Source organism: Lycium barbarum, chromosome 3 (assembly GCF_019175385.1).
Source record: "Lycium barbarum isolate Lr01 chromosome 3, ASM1917538v2, whole genome shotgun sequence".
In the NCBI taxonomy this organism is placed as follows: Eukaryota; Viridiplantae; Streptophyta; class Magnoliopsida; order Solanales; family Solanaceae; genus Lycium; species Lycium barbarum.
Window position 1 is genome coordinate 400,107 of NC_083339.1, and position 25,882 is coordinate 425,988.

Below are 25,882 nucleotides of genomic sequence, written 5' to 3' on the forward strand. Positions count from 1 at the left end.
TGTCCGCTTTGGAGACTTCAGGCTCCTCACGGTTTTATTAAACGCGTCTAGCAGGTAGGGACCAGCATGGGCCACCCATGGGAAGCCAACCTATAGAGACTGTCCGCTTTGGAGACTTCAGGCTCCTCACGGTTTTATGGAAGTTCCCACATCGCTCGCACACGGGATTGTGTGCGTGCTTATAAGCTGGGCCTGAAGCCTTTACTTGTAGACGCGCATAAAACCGTGAGGAGCCTGAAGTCTCCAAAGCACACAGTCTCTACAGGTTGGCTTCCCATGGGTGGCCCATGCTGGTCCCTACCTGCTAGACGCGTTTAATAAAACCGTGAGGAGCCTGAAGTCTCCAAAGCGGACAATTTCTACAAGTGAGCTATGGTGCCTGGTGGCCCTCCTCCTTCGTAGACGCGCATAAAACTGTGAGGAGCCTGAAGTCTCCAAAGCGGACAGTCTCTACAGGTTGGCTTCCCATGGGTAGCCCATGCTGTTCCCTACCTGCTAGACGCGTTTTAAAGCCGTGAGGTGCGCCAAAGCGGACAATATCTACAAGCTGTTTATAACATGTTAAGCACGATGCTCGCGATGGGAGGGTGTGTTGTGAACTTGAAGTTCCCACATCGCTCGCACACGGGATTGTGTGCGTGCTTATAAGCAGGGCCTGAAGCCTTTACTTGTAGAAGCGTTTTAAAGCCGTGAGGTGCGCCAAAGCGGACAATATCTACAAACTGTTTATAACACGTTATCAGCACGATGCTCGCGATGGGAGGGTGTGTTGTGAACTTGAAGTTCCCACATCGCTCGCACACGGGATTGTGTGCGTGCTTATAAGCAGGGCCTGAAGCCTTTACTTGTAGACGCGTTTTAAAGCCGTGAGGTGCGCCAAAGTGGACAATATCTACAAGCTGTTTATAACAATCTTTCTACTTTCCGTTTTCATATATATGTCTTGGAACATTTGTACTTAATAGCTGGCTGCACAAGTACTTTTTTTTTTCTTTTCAAATTGCTTTTCCACCTTTGAGTTCTTAGTGGGTTCGATTCATGCCAAATATATGGGTGAATTCTTGTGGAAATGAGCTTATACACTAGCTAACCGATAGACTCCAAAAATGAGCTCATGAAGTGAAAATTATTGAAGATCATATATAAGTAGAAAAACGCCGATTTCGTAAATTAATATGGAACTCTAACATTCCCTAATGCAGACCCAAAACCTAGACGTTTGGAGCGTGAACAACATATAACATGAAGCCCCAAAATTGGGTAAATTAATCAGGGTAAAATAAAAAAAATAGCAATCTTCCACACTTGTAATTGAAAAATAGCTACAAATTCAAACATCATTGAAAAATATCTGATTTTTGGTATCCTTAACAGTCTCATGGATTTCATAAGTCGTGAAAGTATCCCAGACTTTATTCTTGTTTAAGTTCGAAATACATGATAATGTGATGACGTTTCTATATTAAAAGTGATTACTTTTCAATGAAATTTCAAACACACGCTATTTTCAAAATCGACCCAAAAAGTGGCTAGCCCATATACTTGTTATATAGGGAAATTTGCACGATTGCCCTTCTTTGGGGGTGGTCTTTAATTTTTGTCCCTCAAATTATTGGTCTTTAATTTTTGTCCTTCGCCTAAAATACCCCGAGGTTCTGGGTTCGAACCCCGGCTTAGTCATAAAAATAAAAAAAATTCACAAGGCAAGGCTTCGCGAAAAGTCTGCCTTATGCGGCAGACTTTGTCTTATAAGGCAAATTTTTAGTTATGCCTTAAGGCAACATTTGCCGCATAAGGCAAACTTTAGTTATGCCTTAAGGCAAACTCTGCCGCATAAGGCATACTTTTTGCAGAGCCTTGCTTTGCGTTTTTTTTTTTTTTTTTACTGAGCGGGGTTCGAACTCAGAACCTCGGGGTATTTTCGGCACATTTTTAAGCGAAGGGCAAAAATTAAAGACCAGTGCTATTTAAGGGCAATCCGCACAAAAAAATGGTTATATATGGTAAATCAAGAATATGTTGTGATGGGTTTAACTCTAGTATCATGTGGAAGAAAATGGCCTTAGGACCATAGACGGATGACTCAGAAATTTTGACTCAAACCATGTATATGTATTAAAAAAAAATTACTACATAAGTACAGAAAATATACTACGAACCCTATAAATCGAATGGGTGAAAGAAATCCGAACTCAAACAGTCAAACCTATAATTATGTTCAGCTCTTGGATTCGCACCGACCTTAGGCATATATCATTTCACAATAAAACACCAAGAAAAATTGATGACAAACTTCCTACATGCACTTCCACTAAGGTTTTGCTGACTTGATGACATGTTTCTACTATATGCTACAACAACTTTGCAAGCAAAATTGATGACAAACTTCCTACATGCACTTCCACTAAGGTTTTGCAGACTTGATGACATGTTTCTACTTTATGCTACAACTTTGCAAGCAAAATTGATGACAAACTTCCTACATGCACTTCCACTAAGGATTTGCTGACTTGATGACATGTTTCTACTATATGCTACAACAACTTTGCAAGCAAAATTGATGACAAACTTCCTACATGCACTTCCACTAAGGTTTTGCAGACTTGATGACATGTTTCTACTTTATACTACAACAACTTTGCAAGCAAAATTGATGACAAACTTCCTACATGCACTTCCACTAAGGTTTTGCTGACTTGATGACATGTTTCTACTATATGCTATGATGGGACTAATTAGCATTTTAATATTAAAAAATGTGTCATAAAGTGCTTATTATGTCCAAATAACTTCTGCATGTTAAGAGGCAGAATGTTACTCCACTTCCTACGGTTTTTTGTGCCATAACATTTCCATTGACCACTACTTCATTACTCATTTATTTAGTGGAAGAATGTGATAATAATATTCTTGTAACTCTTTTCTCCATTAACTCAATATTCATGCACATTCTTCTTGTAACCTCTAAATAATAATTCTTCCATTTATCTACCTACTTTACTATCCTATTCATATCAAATTAATTCAAGGATGATTTTCCTAGCTATAAATAGTTAGTCATCCTTAACTTGTGGGGTGTAGAGAAAAATATATACTTTGGAGAGTTCTTAAACAGTGAGGAAAGTAAAAAAGAGAGTTTATTAGTTGAAGGAATGTCTTCTTCTTTTTGGTGGAGCTTTGGACTCAACATCTTGTCCAGAGTTTGTTGAGTTATACGACGTGATCGGGTTGTTGTATCCTGGAGGGGACAAGTCAGAAAGATTACTGCTGGACCGGTAGATTTGTTGCAGTGGGCTTGAATCTCCTTAAAGAGAGCGAGATATCCGCGCCTCAGCCGCAGATATTTTTATTTCTTCATTTTATTTTTCAATTGTAATTGTAATTTCATTGTAATATCACCAACATGCTACAACAACTTTGCAAGCGTCAAAGGTAAATTCTTAGCACAATTTGGTGATACCTTGGAAAGAACCAAGTGTAGGATATGCATACGGTAAGTGTAAATTGGCAATATATGTAAAAAGGATAGCTACATTATCAAATGAAGTGCACCTCCAAAATTGCTGCAACTTCTATGTCACAACTTTTATGTTCCACTAGAATCCCCTACGGGCCCACCCATAAACACCTAATTATTAGAAGGAAACAAAAAATCTATTTCCCATGGCAATATATGTAAAAAGGATAGCTACATTATCAAATGAAGTGCACCTCCAAAATTGCTGCAACTTCTATGTCACAACTTTTATGTTCCACTAGAATCCCCTACGGCCCTACCCATAAACACCTAATTATTAGAAGGAAACAAAAAATCTATTTCCCATGTCGACCTGACTTACAATAAATAATAATCATAATATTGAGAACTAAAGATCCACCTTTTGATATAGTGCCAAAACTATCTTATTCCCTTTAATTATTGACAAAAATAAAGCACAAAATATCTCGTTAAGTCCAAAGATCCACCTCCGTCTCAAGCAGAAAAATCTAAAAAGAAAGATGCATAACTTCCTCACCCGACAAATTCAGATTTGTAGCTTATAAGACCATAAAGAGGGAAGCATCGGTATAAATATTTGATATCCGAAACCTCCTGACCTGTGTAATTCATATTTGCCCCTCGTAGGTCCCATAAAAGGGAAGCACTTCTTATTGAGTGTTTCTTCATTCTCAAAGGTCTCATAGGACCCATAAAAGGGAAACACTTCTTATCAAAGTTTCTTCATTCTCAAAGGTCAAATATATTTTCTGTTTTATTCTTATTGAGCTACATTAGCAACAAATCTTTTCTTTTCTGCAGCGCTGCTTCTCCAATCTTAGGATTCTACACTAGCCGTAATTATTTTCTTATCCTTCTTTTTACTTGAGAATCCAGGAGCTTTTTTTGTGTGCAACCTGTTTCTCATGGTTCAGACAAAATAAAAAAATAAAACTATTGTTTTGACCTTGCACTCTAGAAACAGCCCCACCGTTTTCAGATTAAAAGATTATGTAAAGGGAAGATGTTTTTTGTGGTTGTCAATTAGTAAATTTTGATTTTATATTTTATAATCATAAACCCATAAATGGAAAGAGGAGTTTGCATTTGTTTTGAAGCTTTACTTTAAAGTGTGGTGGAGAAAAAGTGGATGTTGATGTCATAACAATAAATAATAAACAACATCTTATATATTTAGCCATGTGTTCATTCTTGGACTTATAGATTATAAACAATAGGTTGACACTAATTTGAATAATAAAAAGGAGTTTGAGTACTTTTTGGATTTTCTTGAAACTTTAATGATAGTTAGACAAACGACAAAAAGAGGGAATGTTACCTAGCACCTTTTTATTCGTAGTTGAAAATTTTGACTTTTCATAGATAACGTATTTGTTGACATTTTATTTTCAATTTTGGGTCACATAATTTAACATGTGCTAACAAAGTAAACAGAGCCCGTTGTTTAATTCTCATCGCGACCATCATCAAGGCACAATTTATGTAGAAACTGCTAATAAGTGTTAGTTTGGGCAGCTTTCACTTGGAGTCCCATAAAGTAAAATATTACTTAGCTTCTTGTACAGTATACCATTGTTGAATGTATATTTTCTGACTTGTCCGGTCTATAGACAGTGTCGGATTCAGAACTTAGACACTAAGTTCCAAGTTGAAGAGTGGATTCTGAAATGTATATTTGATTCAATCTACACTAGTTTTTCACACACATATAAGGTTCGACTCCAAATCTTTGGGTTCTACCAAACCTCGACCCTACATTGGGATGCGCAAATGTCTAGTCTCTAGCGATAAAATTCGTTTGGGACCTCAAGCATAACGAGTTCAATCGAGTTTAGAGGATTACCTGTCATCATCGTATGCTCTACCTTGGGCCATCAACATCATATACTCTACTGAAATAGATTTCACGGAAAACAACTTATATTCAATCTTGATTGGTGGGAGGTAACAAGTACTAGTAAAATTAATCGAGGTGCGCGCAAACTGTTTGTGAACAAAGTTGTATGATAGATATGCCGAGGAAGTAACAAGTACCCCGTGAAATTAGTTGAGGTGCTCATAAGTTGGTTCGAACACCACAACTATTTAAAAAAAATAAAAATGTGAAATGATCTTCAAAATTTGTTTCCCCCAAATATCAACTAAATTTCAAGAAAGAATAACAATAACAACACACTGCCAAATTAAAATTTGATGTTCAAATCCAAAACCCCAAAGATTTTTGCTTCCAAATATGCAACACTTTGTTATTCTTCAGCTCCCTCCATTGTTGAGGCTACACAATTTTCACATTATTTAGATCCAAGATTCTATCTTTATGAACTTATTAAGTGTAAAACTCCTAATCAAGTAAAACAAGTTCATGCTCAAATAACAACTAATGGGCTGTTGAAAAATCAAATTGTTGCTAACAAACTTTTATACATATATTGTATGCATAAGTCTTTAGATGATTCTTATGCTTTGTTTTGTGGATTAAGTGAAAAAAATGCTGTTTCTTGGAGTGTTATGATTGGTGGTTATGCTAAAAATGGTGACTTTATTAACAGTTTAAGGATTTTTAGGGATTATTTAAGATCTGGTGATAGACCTGATAATTATACTTTGCCTTTTGTGATTAGGGTTTGTAGAGATACAATGGACTTGAAAATGGGTAGATTGATTCATAATGTTGTTTATAAATGTGGGTTGGATTCAGATGATTTTGTTGTTGCAGCACTTGTTGATATGTATTCAAAATGTAAGGTTATTGGGGATGCATACCAACTGTTTGATAAAATGCCTAAGAGAGATCTTGTGACTTGGACGGTGATGATTGGGGCGTGCACGGAGTGTGGGGATCCGGACGAGGCGTTAAGTTTGTTCGATAGAATGAGAGAGGAAGGAGTTGTCCCGGATAAAGTCGCGTTGGTAAATGTAGTAAACGCTTGTGCAAAGATAGGGGCAATGCATAAGGCGAAGGTTGTACATGAATATATAGCGAGGAGTAAATTTTCGTTGGATGTTATATTGGGGACGGCGATGGTTGACATGTATGCTAAATGTGGGTCCGTTGATGTTGCGAGGGAAGTGTTTGATGGTTTGAGAGAAAAGAACGTTATAACTTGGAGTGCGATGATAGGGGCTTATGGTTATCATGGCCAAGGCCGTAATGCTATTGATATGTTCCCTACGATGTTAAGGAGTCGGATATTGCCTAACAAGATCACGTTTGTTTCCCTTCTGTATGCTTGTAGTCACAGCGGGCTGGTTGAAGAAGGTAAACGACTTTTCAATTCTATGCAGAAAGAGTATGGTGTGAAGCCTGATATCAAACATTTTACTTGTATGGTGGACCTCTTGGGCCGTGCTGGGAAGATTGATGAATCATTACAGTTAATAGAGAGTATGTCTGTTGCAAAAGATGAAGGGATTTGGGGGGCATTACTTGGAGCTTGTAGAATCCATGGCCATGTTGAGCTTGCAGAAAAGGCGGCGAAATCTCTGATTGAATTGCAACCCCAGAACCCGGGACACTATGTCTTGCTTTCAAATATATACGCTAAAGCGGGTAAATGGGAGGACGTAGCCAAGATCAGGGAATTAATGAGTCATCAGAAGTTGAAGAAAATCCCTGGTTGGACATGGATTGAAGTTGATAACAAGATTCACAGATTTAGCGTTGGAGACCACACCCATCCTCGATCGAAAGAGATCTACGAGAAGTTGAATTATATGCTCAAGGAATTGGAGATTGCTGGTTATGTTCCTGACACAAACTTTGTGTTGCATGATGTTGATGAGGAACTTAAGCTTGGAAACCTATTCTCTCATAGTGAAAAGTTGGCTATTGCGTTTGGCCTCATAAGCACACCTGAGCAATCCACTATTAGAATTATGAAGAACCTTCGAGTATGTGGTGACTGCCACACGTTCTGTAAGTTTGTTTCCCAGGTTACAAGTAGGGTGATCGTTGTCCGTGATGCAAATCGGTTTCACCACTTTAAAGAAGGTGCCTGTTCTTGTGGAGATTACTGGTGATTGTCCCTGTTCCAGTCTTATGAGGTGAATGCTATGTTGTTCGAACTATTCAAAATGCCAGAGGGTAGTGCAACTTTTGGAGGATCCGACACGGGTACAACAATATTTTTGGAGAGTCCTGTAGGGTGAGAGGGGGATGAAGAAAGTGGATAAAATAGACTCGTGAAGAAAGTGGACAAAATAGACTCACATTTTTCATCGAACAAATTGTTAGAAAACCCGTTGTCGGACTTGATTAATCGCCCTTTGTTGTGAGCATGTTTCCCATCTCTTCTCGAGAAACAAGTGGGCAATTTATTCGCAAAACTGTTCTCAATTTCATATGATTCCACAAGATCTAGTTTCATTCAAGTTACGGATTCTAGCCCATTGAAAAGAGTTTTGATCTATCCAGAGATCATTTGGATTCCACTAGTAATAATGAGGATTTGGAAACTAGTTTTTCAATTGATTGATTCTACAATTTTGAAGTTTCTTATATTTTAAATTAAAACGCAATTTAGGAGGAATTAATGAGAGGACATCAATTTAAATTCTGAATTTTCGAATACACTAAAAGAATCACATTGAAAACGCATACGCTTAACAAAAATAAACTTTTTTTTTTTTTTGATACACCTAGGAGATGGATCTGTATGAACCAATGGATCGTGAACTAGCATATGGTCTCTTATTTCATAATTTTAATATCAACCACCATCCAGGTCTCTTAATTAATTAGATAATTGAGATGTGTTCTTGCATCACTCTCTTTCATCACATGTAATTGTAAATCAAAATGAAAAGGAGAAATTACTTCTTTGACTGGGAATACTAGGTGCTGGATCTTTGTTAAACTGAACCAAAGCAGTAATTAATGCATTGATCATTGAAATAGATCCCTTGAAAAGCAAAAAAAAAAAAAAAAAAATGGTTCTATTATGCTTAGTGTGTTTTTTTACGCTGCCTTCAACTCTTAATTTCACATAGTTCTAGTTATTGAATTGATAAGTAGCTTGTGGGACACTAATAAGATAAGTTACTAATAAGCCTCGATCACAAACTAGTTGGGGGTCTGCTCTATGAATCCTCAATATCAATTCCATTAAGACAATGAACATATTTCTTTTCCTATACTTGAGTTGAGCCGACTATGACTTGAGTAAATTTCAAAAGTCCAGAACAAGCTATGTACAAATTTGCTCGAGCAATAGAAATTGTTATGCACTTGATGAAAAAAAGAGTTGAGTTGCTTCAGCATCTTAAGGTCAGTATAGCCGCAAAATATAAATATATCTATCTAGTATTTCACCATTGGATGTCACTATAAAAGTATTGCAAGATGAGACAGCAACTCTTCAAGTAATAGCACTTTTACAATACATAGAGCACCAAGAGTTCCTCATTTACAGCCATTTTCTAAATCCCAAGGTGGGATTTATTTTTCAAGACTGAATCAACCTACAATATATACTGCAGTTTGCAGTATTCACTCTGAATACAAAAGAAAATACCGATACAGCTTAAATGATCATATGCACGATGGAACAACAAAGAGACCAATCTGCTAATTGTTTATCAGTGAGAGAGGCGATCGTGGTATAAGTGAAGGCTTAAGTTCCTTTACTTGGAATGACTCAAATGAATTGTTCTCTCGAAATTCCTCGAGTAGAGTTTCCATTGGCATGGTGCGCAACGACTCAATTGTTCCCTTGCTTGGTACATCTGGCTCAGACCTAATAGGTGTTGTTCCAGTTGGCTCATAATCCTGAGCATCAGTCAGAAAGTAATGAAAGTTCAGCACAACTGTATAGTACTGTCTATTCTTAACTAGAAAATGCTAAGAGCTAATGAAAAAGCAAGACACAGAGCTTCATTATTTTTGGTTTTCACTCTGAGGCATTTTGTCTTTAAATATATTCATCTCTGTAGTGCTAATGCACATATTCTTATTTAGCATTCATATCCCGCATAAATAATGCATAGATTCTGCATAACTTGATGTCGGCATTATCCAATACCACCAATCAAAAGCTGCTTACTTATTTAGGTATTTATTGTTCTTATACGGCCAACAAATGGTTGGATTAGTTATTGAGGGATTATTTTTCCTAATTCTCCAACCAAACGACTCACAGTTAAATGCAATGCAGATAGAATATGGCAGAACTATCCTTTTTCTTCTAGGCAACAGCAAAATAAATAGTAACCAAGATAAACTTCCGAGAAGCTAACTATGTCCAGGGTAGTTCCTGAACATTTAAAGTGTAAGATTCTTGATCAGCATACCATAAACTTCTGCTGAAATGTTTCAAGTGTCTGATGTTCAATGGAGGTAGACTGTGTGCAGTGATCTTTCTCAAGTACATTAAGGGTCTCCGAGTGTGCACTAGCGGTATCCAAAATGCCAGATATAGATCCTCTCTCTTCGCCTGATAAGCCTGAACGAGAATGGAATAGAGAGAACATTACAATAACAGCACCCAAAGTCATCAACAACTCACGCCAACCATAAAAACTACATTATAAGCTACAGTTTTGCAAAAATTATTCCTTCAACAAATGAAATTACATATTAGCAGTATGCCTACCAAAAAAAAACTAATCATGGCAGCCAAAAACTAGACAAGCTACTATATAAAGTGTACTACCCATTTTACCATATGTTACTGAATTTTTGCTTCTATGAGTATTTTACTTCTAAAAAGTTTATAACATATTGCCTATCTATAGAAGATTTTCTTTAGCATTGAACTGCGCCTACGCTTTATTCTGTTAAAGAATCCTCAAAAGTTGCAGAACCCAAAATCAGAACATACTAGACAAATTTTAGAAAACTTACCGTCAATAGATTTAATAATATTTTCACTATTCCTTTTCACATCTTCTTCAGCAGCTTCCCTTGTGGATTCAAACTCAGTTAAATGTTGCTCATTGCAATCGCATATGTTCCTGAAACAGGAAAAGGGGGAAAAACAAAGAGGGATATCATAATAAAGTTTGCTGGCGTGCTCTAGTTTCTCTTCAAAGAGAAAGCAATAAGCTCATATTGGTTTTTCAAATGCCCAATGACGTAGTCGTATACATTATATATCTGCATGCTCATTTCCTATTGTTTGTTATAAGCCTTCTGTGATCCACTATTGTGGACAATGCAGTTTAACCATTCAAAAATTCCCTAAGTGGCTCTAGATATAGGGAATTATCTGATTTTCTCCCAACATAATTCAACTACTTGATGGTTCTCTTCCACCAGTAAAAAATAACACCAAATATCCGTAAAAACACTCTCTCAATTTCCAGCTACAGTTAAGTTGTCTCGGTAAGTAGGAAAGAATAGTATTAGAACAGGCACAAATGAACAAAAGGAAGCAAATAGTGAGTGAACAGACACAAATGAACAAAAGATGAAAAGACATCACATTTCCCAAAATAGTTTCATTAACTAACACTGTTAATAGGCACAAACGGAATTGAAAATTGAAATAACACTTGAAACCTTCCCATCAACAATTTATTCAGGTGGTGGTCGGAGTATTACATTGTTGTTTATTTCTATTTATCTGTTTGCAAAGGAAGGCGGGGTGGGAGTGGGGGCTTCTCCATCTAGAAAAATTATCAGGGTGGACTTCTGGAATCAAATTGAAGATTTCAAGTGCAGAGATTTAGAACCTTTGAATTGATAATACTTCTCCGACATTCATTCTTTCTCTTGAAATAAATAAACGAAATAAAATGTTGAGCATGGCTTTAAACAATTTACTGTCAGACTAAGGAGTATGAGTTCTATCCATTAACAAAACAGGAGGTAATATACATCTTTCATTTATTAAAAGTAACCAATATGTTACTTATCTGCTCTTCAGGCATGGAACAAAATACCAAGTAAAATTGAAAATTTACCTGACAACTGATTTCACTGTCGAAACATGTTGATTGCCCATGTCGTTAACTGATTCATGTGTACTTTGCCACCGCTTCAGAGCTGTTTCAGTTGTGTTTACACTGGATAGAAAAGCAACAAACAATTGTTTACAGAGAAAGAAGAAGCAAAAATATTTAAAATGAAATAGAGGAAATAAAGACTATTCACTGAAAAGGTCAACAAATTTAGATCAGAGTTCGGTTAACCAAATAACAACAACTGAAACTTGGCAGAATAAAAGAATTCAAATATATAAGGTGCAAATTCAGATACTTACCACTTCTGCATGAGTAATTCCATTCGGCAATGTTTGGCAGCTGAGAAATCAGCATTTTCTTTGGTCTCACCTTCTGCTTGCATATAGAAGTCCTGCCATTTTCTTTTTGCATCTGTCGTAATACCTTCCATAGAGTATACATGCCCATCCAAGAATGTCTTATTTCCAGAAACAGTTTCTCTAAGATCAACAAGCTTTGCACCAACCTGTGAGGTAAACTTTTAGAAAGAGAATGGAAGAAAAATCATATGTATATTCACAGGAGTGAAAAACAAACCAGCTCTTTTTGACGGAGCATATGATTGGACACCAAGGAAGTTACATTAGCAATAAGCTTCTCTGTATCTAATCTTGATTGCTTCTGAAGAAGACAAACTCAGACATCAGAATTAGAGGGATAAACAACACTGTCATACCGAGTCTCAAGACATACCTCATATGCCTTTTCAAATTCAGCAATAGATTTCATTTGAATCTCATCAACTGTTGTTGCATGCCTTTCAAGTCTTTTTGATTCGTCGAAAAGCTTGTCAAAAAATCCTTGAAAGATCTCTGAGATACTTGTCAAATGCTCTGTACTGTCATTAAATCTCTACACAATTGGGAAAAAAACAATGATGAACAATGCAGAACTACATCCTCAAATTAACTTTAACAACCAAGTTCTGGATGTAATAAGTGTTGATTATCAATCAAAATTTACAAGTAGAGTTCATATTGGCACCTGACGAAGCTCTCTAGCAAAATGTGCCATTTCTACTTGGTGGGTTGACAAAGTGCTCTGAAGTTCCTCAAAAATGACATTTGCTTTAACAGACTCCGCATCTAGAAACTGCAACAAGGAGAGGAACAAATAAAAGGTATTCAAACCACAAATACATCTATTATTGTATACTGACAAAAATCCAAATATATCAGAAGCTGAAAGCAAAACTGTCATTTCGTACTTCTTTAGTAGAAATTGAATTAGAAGAAGTCAAAGTTGAAATTTCCTCCAGAGCAGCATTAGAAGTAGATTTATGCAGCCTCACTACATTTTGCATAGCCTCAAAGTGAGCTATGTACAAGGCCTTTGAAGAATTAATTTTCCTCGTCAAGTCTAAGACAGCCTACAAGAAAAGTTATGACAATTCAGTTTCAAAAGAACAGGAGAGAACCAAAGAAAGCACAGCAATCACTAGCAAACAAGACAAACAAATAGAAGCGGGGAAGGCAGAAGATGAAAATAGGAGAAGAGCCACTGGGACCCAGTAATCACCTTGTCATGTGATTCGAGAAAATTATTACAGAATTTCTCGACACATTGGAGGTGTTCATTTTGTCGAGACACTGACGTTGCCACTGTGCTGGAAAGAGAACCAAGTTTCTTTGCAAGCTCAGTTTGAAAGTTGTTTACCACTGACCTATTATCAGTATTCAGTTTATCCTCTCTAGCCGAAGAAAAACAAAAAGTAGGATGAAGTGAGTAATCCTGACAAATCATGCAACAAAAACCATTAAATTTCTTACCAATTTTTTGAAATAAGGAAGCATTCTCTTGAATTGATTTCTCCAAGTCAGCCCGTAAAACGCATGCTTGGTGGGCCAGGGCATTTTCTGAAAATATCATACTTCAGAGTTAATACTGAATAGGAAAGCACACTTCTAAATGAACGTTAAAGATAACTATACCAGCTTTTTTTTGTTCAGAGATTATAAAATCCCGCTCCTTGAGAGTGTATTGGTATTGTCTTAACTGTTCTTCAGAGTAGGCTAGCAATTTGCTTGTTTGGTTCAATTGTTTCTGCAAGAACCCTCTACCATAAGAACTTTCAAACAGGTTGCAAAACACAATGAAGGAATAAAAAGCTAGTAATTCACCTGTGTTGCATCAAGTTTACAAGTCAAATTTGAACACTGCTGAACCTGACTGTCATGTCTACTTTGTAACTCCTCGAGTTGCTGATTATCACAGACCAAAACACAAGTTATTATTCACATCAGAAGTGGAATATAAAAGAACTATTCAACTACTAGATTTCAGTCAATTACATACCTTCTGCTGATTTTCCATGCTAACTCCCATTTGTTCAATTTGATCTGCCATTGCCTAAAAATTAATAAGGTAAAAGATTCTGTATCAGAAAACTCTTGCAATAAAAAAACTGAACAAATCCTAATACAGTCAAGATGAATACAGAAACAAACGGAACAGAGTTATATAAGCAGATGAGCGTTTGAATCTCATCAAGATATGATTCGACAGTAGAGGGCATACTAAACAGATTAAATATTTTTACACTCACTACTTGAACAGCCAAAAAAGAGAGAAAAGAAAAGGACAAAGCAAAAGTGTCCTACCTTTCTCTCACTCTCCTCCTGATAATATCGCTCTTTTGGTATATAAACACCATTCTTCTCACGAGCAGCGTACACCTCTGGAAGAAAGCAGTTGGAACAAAGGGGGATCAGTAAAATGTTACTCTGATCTTGTGAAAAGAATCCTTCAAAATATCTCATAGACTGAATATAAAGCAATGACCTCCTTTAAGCCGCTCAATTTCGCCATACAAATCCTTGATGAGGGTTGATTTCATCATTTTTTGATTCACCTACAGATTAACGTCGGAAGGAATAAGATATGGAGGTGAAGTAGAATTAAAACAGTTGTTACAGTTCAAATTTTTGTAATCTTATGTAGTTATCTGGAAAACAGAGTATATTTGATGTTGCATCAAGTATTGCACACGCAACAAATGTCAATACATTAGGTTCTAGCGAATAGAATTCGACTAAGAAACCAAAGTGGCTAGGTTCAATACCAGTAACAAATTTGAAAAATGTCAGCTAAGTTATTCATTTTCCCTGATGGCTCTGAACCCTTTCTGGCTGGTATAAACTCTTCCTGACAAACAGCCTTAACAATTATCTCCGCCCGTTATAGAAGTAAATCTGGAACATTTTGTGGTTCTGTCCATCTAGTATTACGCTTCCTTTGAGGTAGAGCGGAACACTAAATAGCTTGATTAACCAAATTCAATGCCTCTCCACTCCAAAAAGGAATATAATGTAACTGCCGCTGGTGTATGTGATTTGAAACTTATACTTGCTCCACACAACAATACTAAAACAAGCAAATGAGGGATGCTCATATGTCGCAGTATAAAACACTAAAAAGATCATAGATTAGCATATGTGGAAAGATATCCATTGGGTTAAAGCACATCAAAAACATGCATACAAACATAAGATGGAAAGCTGTTGTATGTGAATATAAAGAGAAGTGAACAGCAGAGAAAGATTTCCTATATTGAGAGAATGAGAGAGCCACATAAGGTGACTCTGCCAAGGAAACCATTTTGTTTTTTCACGAATTTACCTCAGGCTTATTCCTTATGTTTTTTGCTCTGTGGGCATAATCTAGTGTGCTCAGAGTCTCCTCAAGACAGTGCACAGCAGGTGACACTGTGGCAATGATACAGGTTTTTGTTCTTCCTCCCAACGAATCACGCAGCAAACGTGTAAGTTTGCTATCCCTGGAATTTAAAAATAGCATAAAAATGGCGTAATAAGTATACAGATCCAAGAATGGATAAAAAACAACCAAAAACATTAGATACCTGTAAGGAATATGCCCAAGATGCTCAACAAGGGCAGTAATCACTCGTCCAAGTGTGAGTAGACTTTTGTTTATTTCTCCAGCTTCCCTTGCACGACCCTAAGAATAAAATTGTGAAGTAATTAACAGAACAGACTGATTTCCTACTTTAGTGTAATTAATAAAACAGATAGATAGAATGCAAGTACCTCTAAATGAGAAAACAAAAAGAGGAAAAAACTAAGAGTGAGGTGCCTTACAGAAATAAGAAAATTAGAACAGCTGTGTGTTTAATTAAACAAGATCAAGAAATGACTTTCTGAAAGAGTTAATAGATGGACCAGTAATTGTGTTACCTCCCTAGCCCCTGAGCGAGAAATGTTCTCTGAACCAGCCAAATCAACTAAATTTAACTTGCCACATTTTATAAGTTCTTCGCCTTCATGGGTTGTTTCCTTGATGTGTATTGTTATGGAGAAAAGAGAATGTGACCGACTGAAACAAAACCATAATTTCTATCATCTTGTATGCAAATGATAATATAATGATATCAAAACGAGCAAAAAAGGATACCTTGATTGCTTATTGAGCAAGGTTTCTGCAGTTCGACGTTTTGCTGATCCCCTTTCAAGTAAGGTGAATATCTCACTGGCACTTGTCACAATTTCCTCTTCAAGCCCTCTAACTAAAACTCCCCCTTTCCCATCTTCCATGAGTGGCAATTGTTTCTTTTGTCTGTCTTCTAAAGCGACTTTAGACAAATCCTCAGGGGCTAACAAGTCAGTGATTTCTTCATTATACAACTCTAAGAATGTAACTTTCACACTGTATTCTGCATTTTGACTCTCCAATGTATCAAAAATTTGCTTCACTGCTCTAGGTATGACACCTGCTTCTTGTGGAAGCTCTCCGTTGGGCCCACTCTGTGATGTCATGCAATCAAAAATAAGAAACAAAAGTGCCTAAACAAGCTTTTAAAGTGAACAGAAGCTCAAACCTTGCTATTCAGTACCTTGGCCCTCTTGCATTCACCTTCCATAGTGTAAGTCTTCCCAGTACCAGTTTGCCCATAAGCAAAAATTGTACAGTTGAATCCCTCTAAAACTTCATTAACAATGGGGATAATTGCTTGATCATAAAGGTCCCTTTGCTGTGCTGAGGGGCCAAAAACCTGCAGCATGACAATATTATAAGTACCACTTTCTGAATTACATGAAAGTATCACAATTTACACATTATAGCACTGTGAATGACATTACATTTCATAATAATATCAAATTCATTTCCATACCCAAATAAAAAAAAAACAAATTATTCTCTCTTTTTTCTGAAATGCCTTAATGAAGAAAAAACTAAACTTTGTATCATTTTTCTGCAGCAAGATATTAGCTCCAAAATACAACAAAAGGTATCACATTTACACATTTTAGCACTGTGAATGACATGACATTTCCTAATAACATCAAATTAATTTCAATACCCAACTGTGAAAAACCAAAACCAAACTATCCTTTTTTATCTGAAATGCCTTAATAAAGCAAAAACTAAACAATTTTTCTTTTTTCTGCCCCAAGATATTAGCTCCATATTACAACAAAATGCTTAATCACATCCGCAACCACACTAAGTTCCTACTTTGAGGTTTTTGTTCAAACCATTTCTAATCCATGTATATAACCAACCAACATAAACATTAAAGTAATCAAACAGTATAAGCGTTACCTTATCAAAAGTGAAAATCCTATCAATGTGTTTTCCAGCAATATTTTGGGAAACAGCAACCTCTCTCTGATACTCATTACAAGTCACCACCTGTGGAGCATTACTCCGCAACTCATCGTTACTAAACGGCCTGAAAACTCAACCCAAAACTCATCACCACCAATAAAAAAAGGGGAAATTTTCAAAAATATACAACCCAACATAGAGCCTGTTTGGATGGGCTTATGCCTATAAGCTGAAAACAGCTTATAAGCTAAAAAAAATAAGTTGGGGTAGTCTAAGTCAAATGGGCCCAATTATTTTTTTGAGCTTATTTTAAGCACAAAATGACTTTAAGCTGGCCAGCCAAACACTCAAAAAAGCTGAAAACAACTTATAAGCCAATCCAAACGGGCTCATATTGTATTATGCCACGAAGCCATATTTTCAGTTTATACAATATTATACAACATTACACCAGGGGCGAAAGCATTATACATAATGTTTATCAACCTTGTATAAAAGTTGTTTATACACAAATATGGGCAAAAGCGTGTGCATATTTTTTTTCCCAGTAGACATCGAGAGTAATTTTCCCATAAAAGCATATACACAAATATGGGCTAAAGTGTGTAAAGATTTTCTCCCAGTAGACATAGAGCGTAAATTTCCCACAAAAACACCAAAAAGTTAAGAAAATCGAAGACCCAATTTCCAAATACCAAAAAAACAAAAACCAAATCGCAAAATTTCACGAAATATACCCTTGGGCCATCTAATTTACCAAACATGGCCGACGTATACACTGTCTATACATTTCGGCTGTATAAGTAGTGTATAGGTATGTATATTATATGTATATGTATGTAATGGCGAGAAAATCGAAGACCCAATTTCCAAATACCGAAAAACAAAAACCCTAATCGCAAAAATATATCCTTGGGCCATCTAATTTACCAAACATGGCGGACGTATACACTGTCTATACATTTAGGGTGTATAAGTAGTGTATATTATATGTATATGTATGTAATATGGAGAAAATCGAAGACCCAATTTCCAAATAGCGAAATGGGAAATTGAAGTAAAGTACCTGCAACGAAGCAGAACCTGAACATTGACACCTTTTTCCTTATTAGACATTTTTGTTGATCGTTGAACAACACAAGGTGAACCACCTATGCTTCTCTTTGGTGTACTTAACTGAGCCACTGTGTGTTTGTGCGTGTTTTCTGTTACTGTGTGTTTTTGGTGTTTGTGTGTGTGTGTGTTTGAGAGTAGCTGTTTGGGGGAGATCTGAAAAATGATGAAGCGGGAAGAAGGGAAGAAGAGAGATTTTGAAATTTAGAGAGAGGGCGCGTGGGGGAATTGATCGGACGGTTGAGATGGATTATGATGTGTCTGGACTTCAGATTTCGAGTGCTTAATGGGCTTGGCTTATTCATCAGTGATTAGTAGCCCAATAGGTACTCTGGAATGTGTACTTCTGTCACTATTTTGTGCTGCTCTTCAATTTCTAGCCCTCAAAATAAATACTACTCCCTCCGTTTCAATTTATATGAACTCATTTGACTGGGCACGATATTTAAGAAAGAGGAAATACTTTTGAAATTTATGGTTCAAAATACAGTTTTGAAAATTTGTGTGACTGTAAATCATTCATAAAGTAAATTTGTTTCCAAATTAGGAAAGAAGTCATTCATTTTGGCACGGACTAAAAAAGAAATAGGTTCAAACAAATTGAAACAGATGGAGTACTATTTTGCGGGGAATAACTTTAAATTTTCGCGCTTCATAATATCTTATAAGTTATAACGGATTCCTTGAAGAACTTATGCCCCACTAGACATAAGTCCGATTTTAAAGACCATCTTATTTGAAGGACATACCGTACAATTACTTCAAAAATATTACTCGTACTAGCAATTGTACCAAAGTATCCGATTTTACATTTGCATTTTAAGTTATATCCAAAAAAAATAAAAATTATTTAACTTGTATCTAAAAGTGTGCTCCTCTTTAGCTTTTCCTCCTCCTCCTTATTCAAAAGCTATCGGTGATGGTTAAGAGAGTTTCCATGGCACTTAGTGCTATGCAACAAACATATATAATGATCTTTTCGTTCTCAATGTTTCAATTACTCATTTAAGTTGGACTAATTTCAAACTGAAATGAATGAGGCACCACAGGTAAAGTGAAATGAACGGACAATCAAAGTTCATAAAAGAGTTTAAAGTTCATAACTTCATTTGGGAGTTTTTTCAACTTCATACCTGTAACTTTTGATTCTGAAGTGGCTAAACTTTAAAAAAAATTATATAATTCGACTAGGGCTTAAACAACGGTTCTCAAGTCGACTGCTTGCGCACTTGTCCCTAAAAATCAACATCGTGATTAATTTATGGAATTAGAAGAAAATTAATGGTGCTATTACGTACGGAGATTGGAGTGTAAATAAATTTTTTTGTTGCAAGCGTTGAATAAAGTCATGTATTAAAAGATTATGAACTCGTCATACACTCATATATTAAAGTAAAACAAAGTGATGAATAGAGTATTCGTTACTTAGTTTTACTCGTGAAATTATGACATGTCACAACATCTCCTTTAAAGCCATGAAACTAATCGGCATTTTTTTTTTGTAACATTGGAAAAAGTAAATAAATTTCTTACTATCTTTCATAATACAATTCATATGTTTGCTAGGACAATAAATTTCTTTATTTTGAGCGTGTCTTCCCATATTAGCAAATCTTCTTTAACTTTGTGGCCTTCATCTGCTAGGAAATTTGCACATTTATTTCTCTCCCTCTAGATGTGACAGTAACTTTTTTCACTTCTAGCAAATATCTAAAATCCTCAATAATAACTCTAAGAGGTTAGAGAATGTCTGTCAGTTAGGAGAGAGAGGTATCTGTCATTGAACAACTATAAGCCAATCTTTCTAGATGTCTCGACGCTTGATTCTCCGATTGAATGTAAGATGAATGCTTGGTTTAGAAACACACACATAATATAATCTCCATATTCTTTCCCACCCAAAATCTGCAGCATGTACTCTAGGCTGCTTCATTTTTCCTTTTTATTCACTAGGATAGTGTAAGCAATTTAATGTAATATAAATAACGTACATGCGAGGGTAAAACAGTGAGACGCCCTCTTATTTGGTAAAACAATTTTTTTGATAATCGTTATGCTCGGGCTAGCTTCCATGTACTCAACTAATTCCAGGGTCTGTAACAGTCCCACCAATACAGTTATCAAGTAACTCTATCCAATTAAATGAGTTATAGTAAAAATTTAACTGATTAGTCCTGAAATTTCTCATGAGAGTAGCAGCACCCTGCTAATGAACAAGCAAACCGTACAAACAGGCCTTATTGGTAGTAAGGTTCACCAAAAGACAATGCAGGTTTTGCCTATGGGATGCTATAAGTATAAAGTCAGAATGCGGGTGTGGGGCCGGGGGGGGGGGGGGGAAGGGAACCAGAAAATAAAGGTTACAAAGGCAAAAAATTGCCTGCATTTTCTGGTGGAACTATGAGGGAGTACCATACAACCCAATTGAAACAACTTCAGTGTTGTGATTCCAGGAAAGATTAACTTGTCATCAGATATTTATGAGAGAAAAATTAGCGAAAATTCTCAACAGTTGAGCAGAATATCTCAGATGATAAGTTTACGATCACCAGTCACCACGCCTACATGGTGTAATGGGTGTAAAGCTGTAAAAGCAAGAAAACTTCACCGAGAACCAACTACTCTGATTCTATTCTTCTGGATGCGCTCTACATTCATCAAGCTCATAAACTTGCAATTGACTCCAAAAATCATTATTGATAGCTTAAATGAAAATTAAGAAGCTCCTAATCTACCCTAGCCTGACAAAGGTAATTATAAATTCATAAACCGAAAAACAAATTCTAACACGCAGAAACTTGGTAGTGGGCATGTTCCCTTACAAGAAAAACAAAGGATGGCAGGATAAGGAAACCTACTAAATCCAGCAGAGGTTATTACTCCATAACCGCGACTCCTCCAGCTGCTTTGATCTTTTCTATTATTTCCTTAGCTTCCTCTTTGGTTACTCCTTGCTTAAGTATAGCAGGAACCTTTTCAACGAGGTCCTTGGCTTCCTTCAAACCTAGACTCGTAAAGGATCGAACCTCTTTGATCACCTTGATTTTTGCAGCTGCATCAAATTTCTCCAACTTGACGTCAAATGCTGTTTTCTCTGCCTTCTTCTCCTCAGCCTTTGCCGGTCCACCACCTGTAGCACCCAAATCCATGCCTTCTACTTCAATTTGTTTCAAATTAGGATGCCTTAGTATCTCTCTGAGTGAAGGACCGATTTGTCTACGTTCTTCTGGGGGTAAAGCAGCAATACGTTCAGCAAGCTGAACTATCTTGTCTGAGGGTTCAGGCCTAGGGCCATATGGATCATAGGCAGCAGGATATTTGTATCTTATTGGCTTGGCATTGGGATCTCTGGGAACAAAATCAGGCTGAAATGAACGAGATTGCAAAGGCCCTATAATTTCACGAAGAGCTGTACAGGTATAAACGGGCCTTAACCGTGCAATAAGCTTCATGCTTAAGATATCACTTTCCAAGCAATAAATTTCAGATGATACTAGCTTGATCACAATTTCATATGCGTGTCAGAAGAACTGTCTGTCTTCGGACAATTTGGACTTCAACCGCTTGGTTAAGCTTGTATGTTACACTCTTACCTTGAAAAGAAAAATAGACATTCAGCTACTCTAATAGAAATGTAAAATATAGTTCATCATCTTGCTAAATTGCAAAAGAAGAGAAGGCTACAACAATAGCTTTTGGCATTAAGGCAGTCAATGCCCAAATGTAACCATCTATTATATAAACAGACACACTGATTCCTCAGAATTTTTTTTATCATCGATTTAGTTTATGAGAGGCCAATAATAAAACTTCCTAAAATTTATAATAGAATTGAATTCTACAGTAATATAACCAAAATACCAAAATTAAGGAGACAGTATGACTTTAGATTGACAACAGCCCTCAGTATATTCTATACACATGAAAGATGGATATCAGGCCAATTGACATCTTCAATGATAAAAATAATGTAACATTTTAATTTACTAGCAAATGATCTCTGAAAGATGTACATATAACAACTACTAGAATACAAGACTGAAACTAGGGGTCGGTGTTCGATACTTCAATTCGGTATTTAAGAACTTCGGTTTGGTATTCTGTTCATCAATTGTATATACCAAATACTGTACCAAAGTTATTTCGGTACAGTAAGATATTTTTTCTTCGGTTCAGTACAGTTTCAATTTGTGGAATTCAAGACCTAGCTTTAGATAAAAAGAAACTTCAAAAATTAAATGTAATCAAAATATTGCCCAAAGTTTTTGCTCGGTTTCTAGTCCTAGTTAAGAATACCCTGAACAAATCTATTCGTTTAGATAATCAAGGAGACATGCTAGTCCTAGTTAAGAATACCCTGAACAAATCTATTCGTTTAGATAATCAAGGAGACATGCTACGTTAATCTCAAATTAAAACTGCTGATTGCTACTACCAAAAATCTGATGTAGGAACAAGTTAGAAACTTATCATTTATAAAGACTCTAAAAGGGAAAGAACAAATCCGATTACTGATACGTGACATCCACGACCAACTAACTAGCTCAACACTTCAACCAGATCAGCTATCCTATAGCAATATTAGAATCATTTCTAATGTAATAGTATAAAAGAGAGGAATGAAGAGAGATTTAAAGGGAGCTGGAGAATAAGAGAGGAAGAGGAGTTGCCTGTTACACCTTGCTTTGCTGGCTGGAGGAGCTCTACAAAGTACAAAGAAATGATGAAGATTGAAGAGGAATCAGCAGAAAGATAAAACCTAGAGTAAAAACCTAATGGGTTAACCATGGATAAAGAAATAAGACTTGTGTTGGGCTTAGGGGTTGGACTCTTAATTATGTTATTGAATATACCTATGTATACTAAAAGAGTTCAGTATACTGCTATGCTAATACCAAAGACCGAACCGAAGAACCGAAACATTGATACACTAATACTGAAGAACCTATGGATTTTTGGTTTCTCGGTTTTTATGCCCACCCCTAGTTAGGGGTTGGTTAAGATAAGAGTAAATTACTCGGTTCATAGTAAGTGTCCGCTTAGCCTTTTTATTTTGGTTCAAAATAAGTGTCCACTTACATAATCAATAAGGAATTAATCATTTTCTTCCAAATTTATCCCTATTAAGATAAGTGAGTTTTTATGTAATCAAGAAACTATATTAACTAGGTAGTATTTAATTAAAGGTAGTTTAGGCAAAATACCTATTTTTTGCTAGGAGTTAGTATTTTCTTAAGTAGTGTGCTAAAGGCTAAGTGAACACTTATTTTGAACCAGAGGGAGTATATTATTAACCAACAACAGGTGAAACTGAGACGGTGAGACCTACTACACTCACTAAGGTTGACGGTGACCATCATATACGTTGCATAAAGACCTGAACAGGACTTCGAGGCCTTCCACCAATACCTACTACACTTACTAAATTAGAAGCTCGCCATAATATAAGTATGCATAGAGACCTCATTGGGGCTTGACAGTAGGCCTAGATGGGTGATTATTTGTGAAGTGGAGCTATTGTGAGTCATCTAAACTAATCTACCCCACCTTACAGTATTAAAAAAAAAAAAATCAATAAAAAAGGACTCTCTCTAACAATTGAATGAGACTAACTTCTGACATTTTCTTTTGATTTTTAAAGATCATTTCTATAGGTAGCCAAAGCAGTTTGATACCAAGAGAGTATAACTAAGAGAATTCCACATAGATTTTTCCTCTAAATTTCACAGTAGAACTCTATAAGACTCTGAGTTACTTGAGCCAAGGGTCTTCCGGAAACAACCTCTCTATCTCCACGAGGTAGGGGTAAGGTCTGCGTACACTCTACCCTCAACAAGACCCCACCCGTGGGATTACACTGAGTATGTTGTTGTTGTTTTAACTTTATAAGCCTCCCACAAAAACAGAAAAACTTGTTGGTGCAATGAATTTCCATTCTCCTACTACCTTCCTAGACAAACCCCAGAGTAGAATAGCTTGGTATTGCTTATTCCCCTCCTTTTCCACACCAAATTCTAGTTCAAGGCAAAGTTTTACATTGAGCTTTATTATCCAGGAAGATGCTCCAACTTAATGCATCCTGGAAACTCAATTCTAGCACTCTTCCAACATGAACCTTTCGACAATGACAACCACCCGCCATTAACATACTTAATCCCTAATACTCCAATTTCCACCTGTCAGCAAAATGAACCACATCTGTTTTTTTATAGGTAAAAGACCCACATTTATTGCTTCTTTACTTTCTTGAATCTCAATATATCCTCCCATTTAACCTCTAAAACTGAAAAATCAACCTTTTTTAAGGAAGCAAAACATTAACAGAAATCCACAGGCCATTGCACACAGATCCAGAAATGATTAAATGAGGAGACACAAAAAAAATTGTTCGAAAATTACAAAAACGAACACATAATTAAAGCAACCTCAAACAATTAAGAGTTAATAAATACCCAGCAACAATAATGCAAAATGAAATCATAAGCAAAATCAAAACTTGAAAGGCAAACTAGAACAACTGAAGATTAAATTCCATACCATATCTCTGATCTCAAGAAAAATAAGAAGTAATGAGCGAAAAATAATTATTTTTTAAAAAAAATTACCTGGATAGGGCGATGAATAGAACCCTAGTTTCAATTGAGATTTGACTGATTGGGTCGGGTATTTTATGTTTGGGCCTATTACCTATGGGCTATCGGATTGGGAATGAAATTGCATGGTTTGGCCTTCACTTTAATTTTTAGGGGAAAGAACACGAATTAGTTTAATAACATCATTTGTCACACTTCTATCTAAAGTTAGAAGCATAATTAGCATAACTTTTAAAACTCTTCAAATATAGCACATCTTATTACTTTAATGGTATATTTACGTGCAATCACTTATCCCACTAAATTAGGGATTCACATTAAAATTTATCCGCTAAATGAGGAATTACAGTTATTCTCATATTATTTATCACCCCATTATTTTTAATTCTCCCTCTTCTTAAGGATATATTTATGTTGTACTAATAATAGCCTGTTTGGCCAAACTTCTAAAATCAGCTTATTTTAAAAAGTACTTTTTTTAAAAGTACTTTTCAAAAAAGCACTTTTGGCGAAAATCAGTTTGTGTTTGGCCAATTAATTATAAAAGTACTTTTGAACAGCAATTAGTGTTTGACCAAGCTTTTAAAAAGTGTTTCTATTTGTATTTTTCTCAAAAGTACTTTTAAAAAAAGTGTTTTTGGGTAAAAGTAGTTTTTTTTAGCTTCTGAAAAACTGCTTCTGCTACTCCTCAGAAACACTTATTTTCTTTCAAAAGCCTGGCCAAACACTTCACTTTTTTCAAATAAGTACTTATTGAAAAAATAAGCACTTTTAGGAGGAAAATAAGCTTGGCCAAACAGGCTATAAGTCTTGGAAAGATGTTAAAACATGGCAAAGTTGAATTATTGTTATATTTATTTTATAGGTTTATTGGAATATATTTATGGTATAAATTTGTTATATCGAAAGTAATTTTTTTTGTTATATATAATTTTATATATGTAATGTATACATGGTATAAAAGTTTTATATCTAAAATATACCATGCATTTTGATGGTATAAATTTTTTATATCTAAAATATAACAAGTATTTTACGGTATAACTATAGTATATGAATTCAAATTATTGTTATATTGCTAGTACAAATTTATGGGTATAAAGGTTACAATTGTATAATTATGGGATAAATTTGTTATATCGAGAGCACTTTTTGTGATTCTTTTTAATTA

The 25,882-nt window shown here is 35.8% G+C and overlaps 3 protein-coding genes across 4 annotated transcripts; 1 reads left to right on the forward strand and 2 right to left on the reverse strand.

Annotated features, from left to right (window-relative positions):
• Positions 1–5,481: 5,481 nt before the first annotated feature.
• LOC132629810 (pentatricopeptide repeat-containing protein At4g21065-like) lies at positions 5,482–7,984 on the forward strand. Its single transcript, XM_060345177.1, has one exon. The coding sequence runs from the start codon at positions 5,693–5,695 to the stop codon at positions 7,517–7,519; it is 1,827 nt and encodes a 608-aa protein (XP_060201160.1). The 5' UTR covers positions 5,482–5,692; the 3' UTR covers positions 7,520–7,984.
• An 871-nt stretch (positions 7,985–8,855) lies between these two features.
• LOC132629811 (kinesin-like protein KIN-5C) lies at positions 8,856–18,338 on the reverse strand. Its single transcript, XM_060345178.1, has 23 exons — positions 18,072–18,338; positions 17,000–17,129; positions 16,290–16,448; positions 15,851–16,200; positions 15,634–15,772; positions 15,300–15,397; positions 15,059–15,215; positions 14,222–14,291; positions 14,041–14,117; positions 13,736–13,789; positions 13,561–13,641; positions 13,372–13,483; positions 13,210–13,296; positions 12,959–13,134; positions 12,648–12,809; positions 12,425–12,532; positions 12,134–12,292; positions 11,978–12,061; positions 11,701–11,906; positions 11,402–11,503; positions 10,341–10,450; positions 9,788–9,939; positions 8,856–9,266 (listed from the first exon to the last, which is right to left on the reverse strand). Exons 1-23 carry the CDS (start codon positions 18,119–18,121, stop codon positions 9,066–9,068), a joined length of 3,024 nt encoding a protein of 1,007 aa, XP_060201161.1. The 5' UTR covers positions 18,122–18,338; the 3' UTR covers positions 8,856–9,065.
• Positions 18,339–20,575: 2,237 nt separating this feature from the next.
• On the reverse strand, positions 20,576–24,883 carry LOC132629812 (uncharacterized). 2 transcript variants are annotated; one of them, XM_060345180.1, is made up of 2 exons: positions 24,656–24,883; positions 20,576–21,711 (listed from the first exon to the last, which is right to left on the reverse strand). In XM_060345180.1, the coding sequence occupies exon 2, from the start codon at positions 21,568–21,570 to the stop codon at positions 20,995–20,997; it is 576 nt and encodes a 191-aa protein (XP_060201163.1). In that variant the 5' UTR covers positions 21,571–21,711; positions 24,656–24,883; the 3' UTR covers positions 20,576–20,994. The 2 variants fall into 2 exon arrangements, with proteins under 2 accessions (XP_060201163.1, XP_060201162.1); XM_060345179.1 differs by having other exon boundaries at positions 24,724–24,882.
• Between the last annotated feature and the right edge of the window lie 999 nt (positions 24,884–25,882).

Bases quoted from the DNA above. Each gene is read 5' to 3' on its own strand.
- LOC132629812 (XM_060345180.1), bottom strand. From the start codon at position 21,570: ATGAAGCTTATTGCACGGTTAAGGCCCGTTTATACCTGTACAGCTCTT.
- LOC132629811 (XM_060345178.1), bottom strand. From the start codon at position 18,121: ATGTCTAATAAGGAAAAAGGTGTCAATGTTCAGGTTCTGCTTCGTTGC. The intron at 15,398-15,633 runs GTAACACAATTA...TTTTATTCTTAG, and splicing joins CTCGCTCAGGGGCTAGGGAG to GGTCGTGCAAGGGAAGCTGG. The intron at 13,642-13,735 runs GTATGTAATTGA...TGTGATAATCAG, and splicing joins GCATGGAAAATCAGCAGAAG to CAACTCGAGGAGTTACAAAG.
- LOC132629810 (XM_060345177.1), top strand. From the start codon at position 5,693: ATGTTCAAATCCAAAACCCCAAAGATTTTTGCTTCCAAATATGCAACA.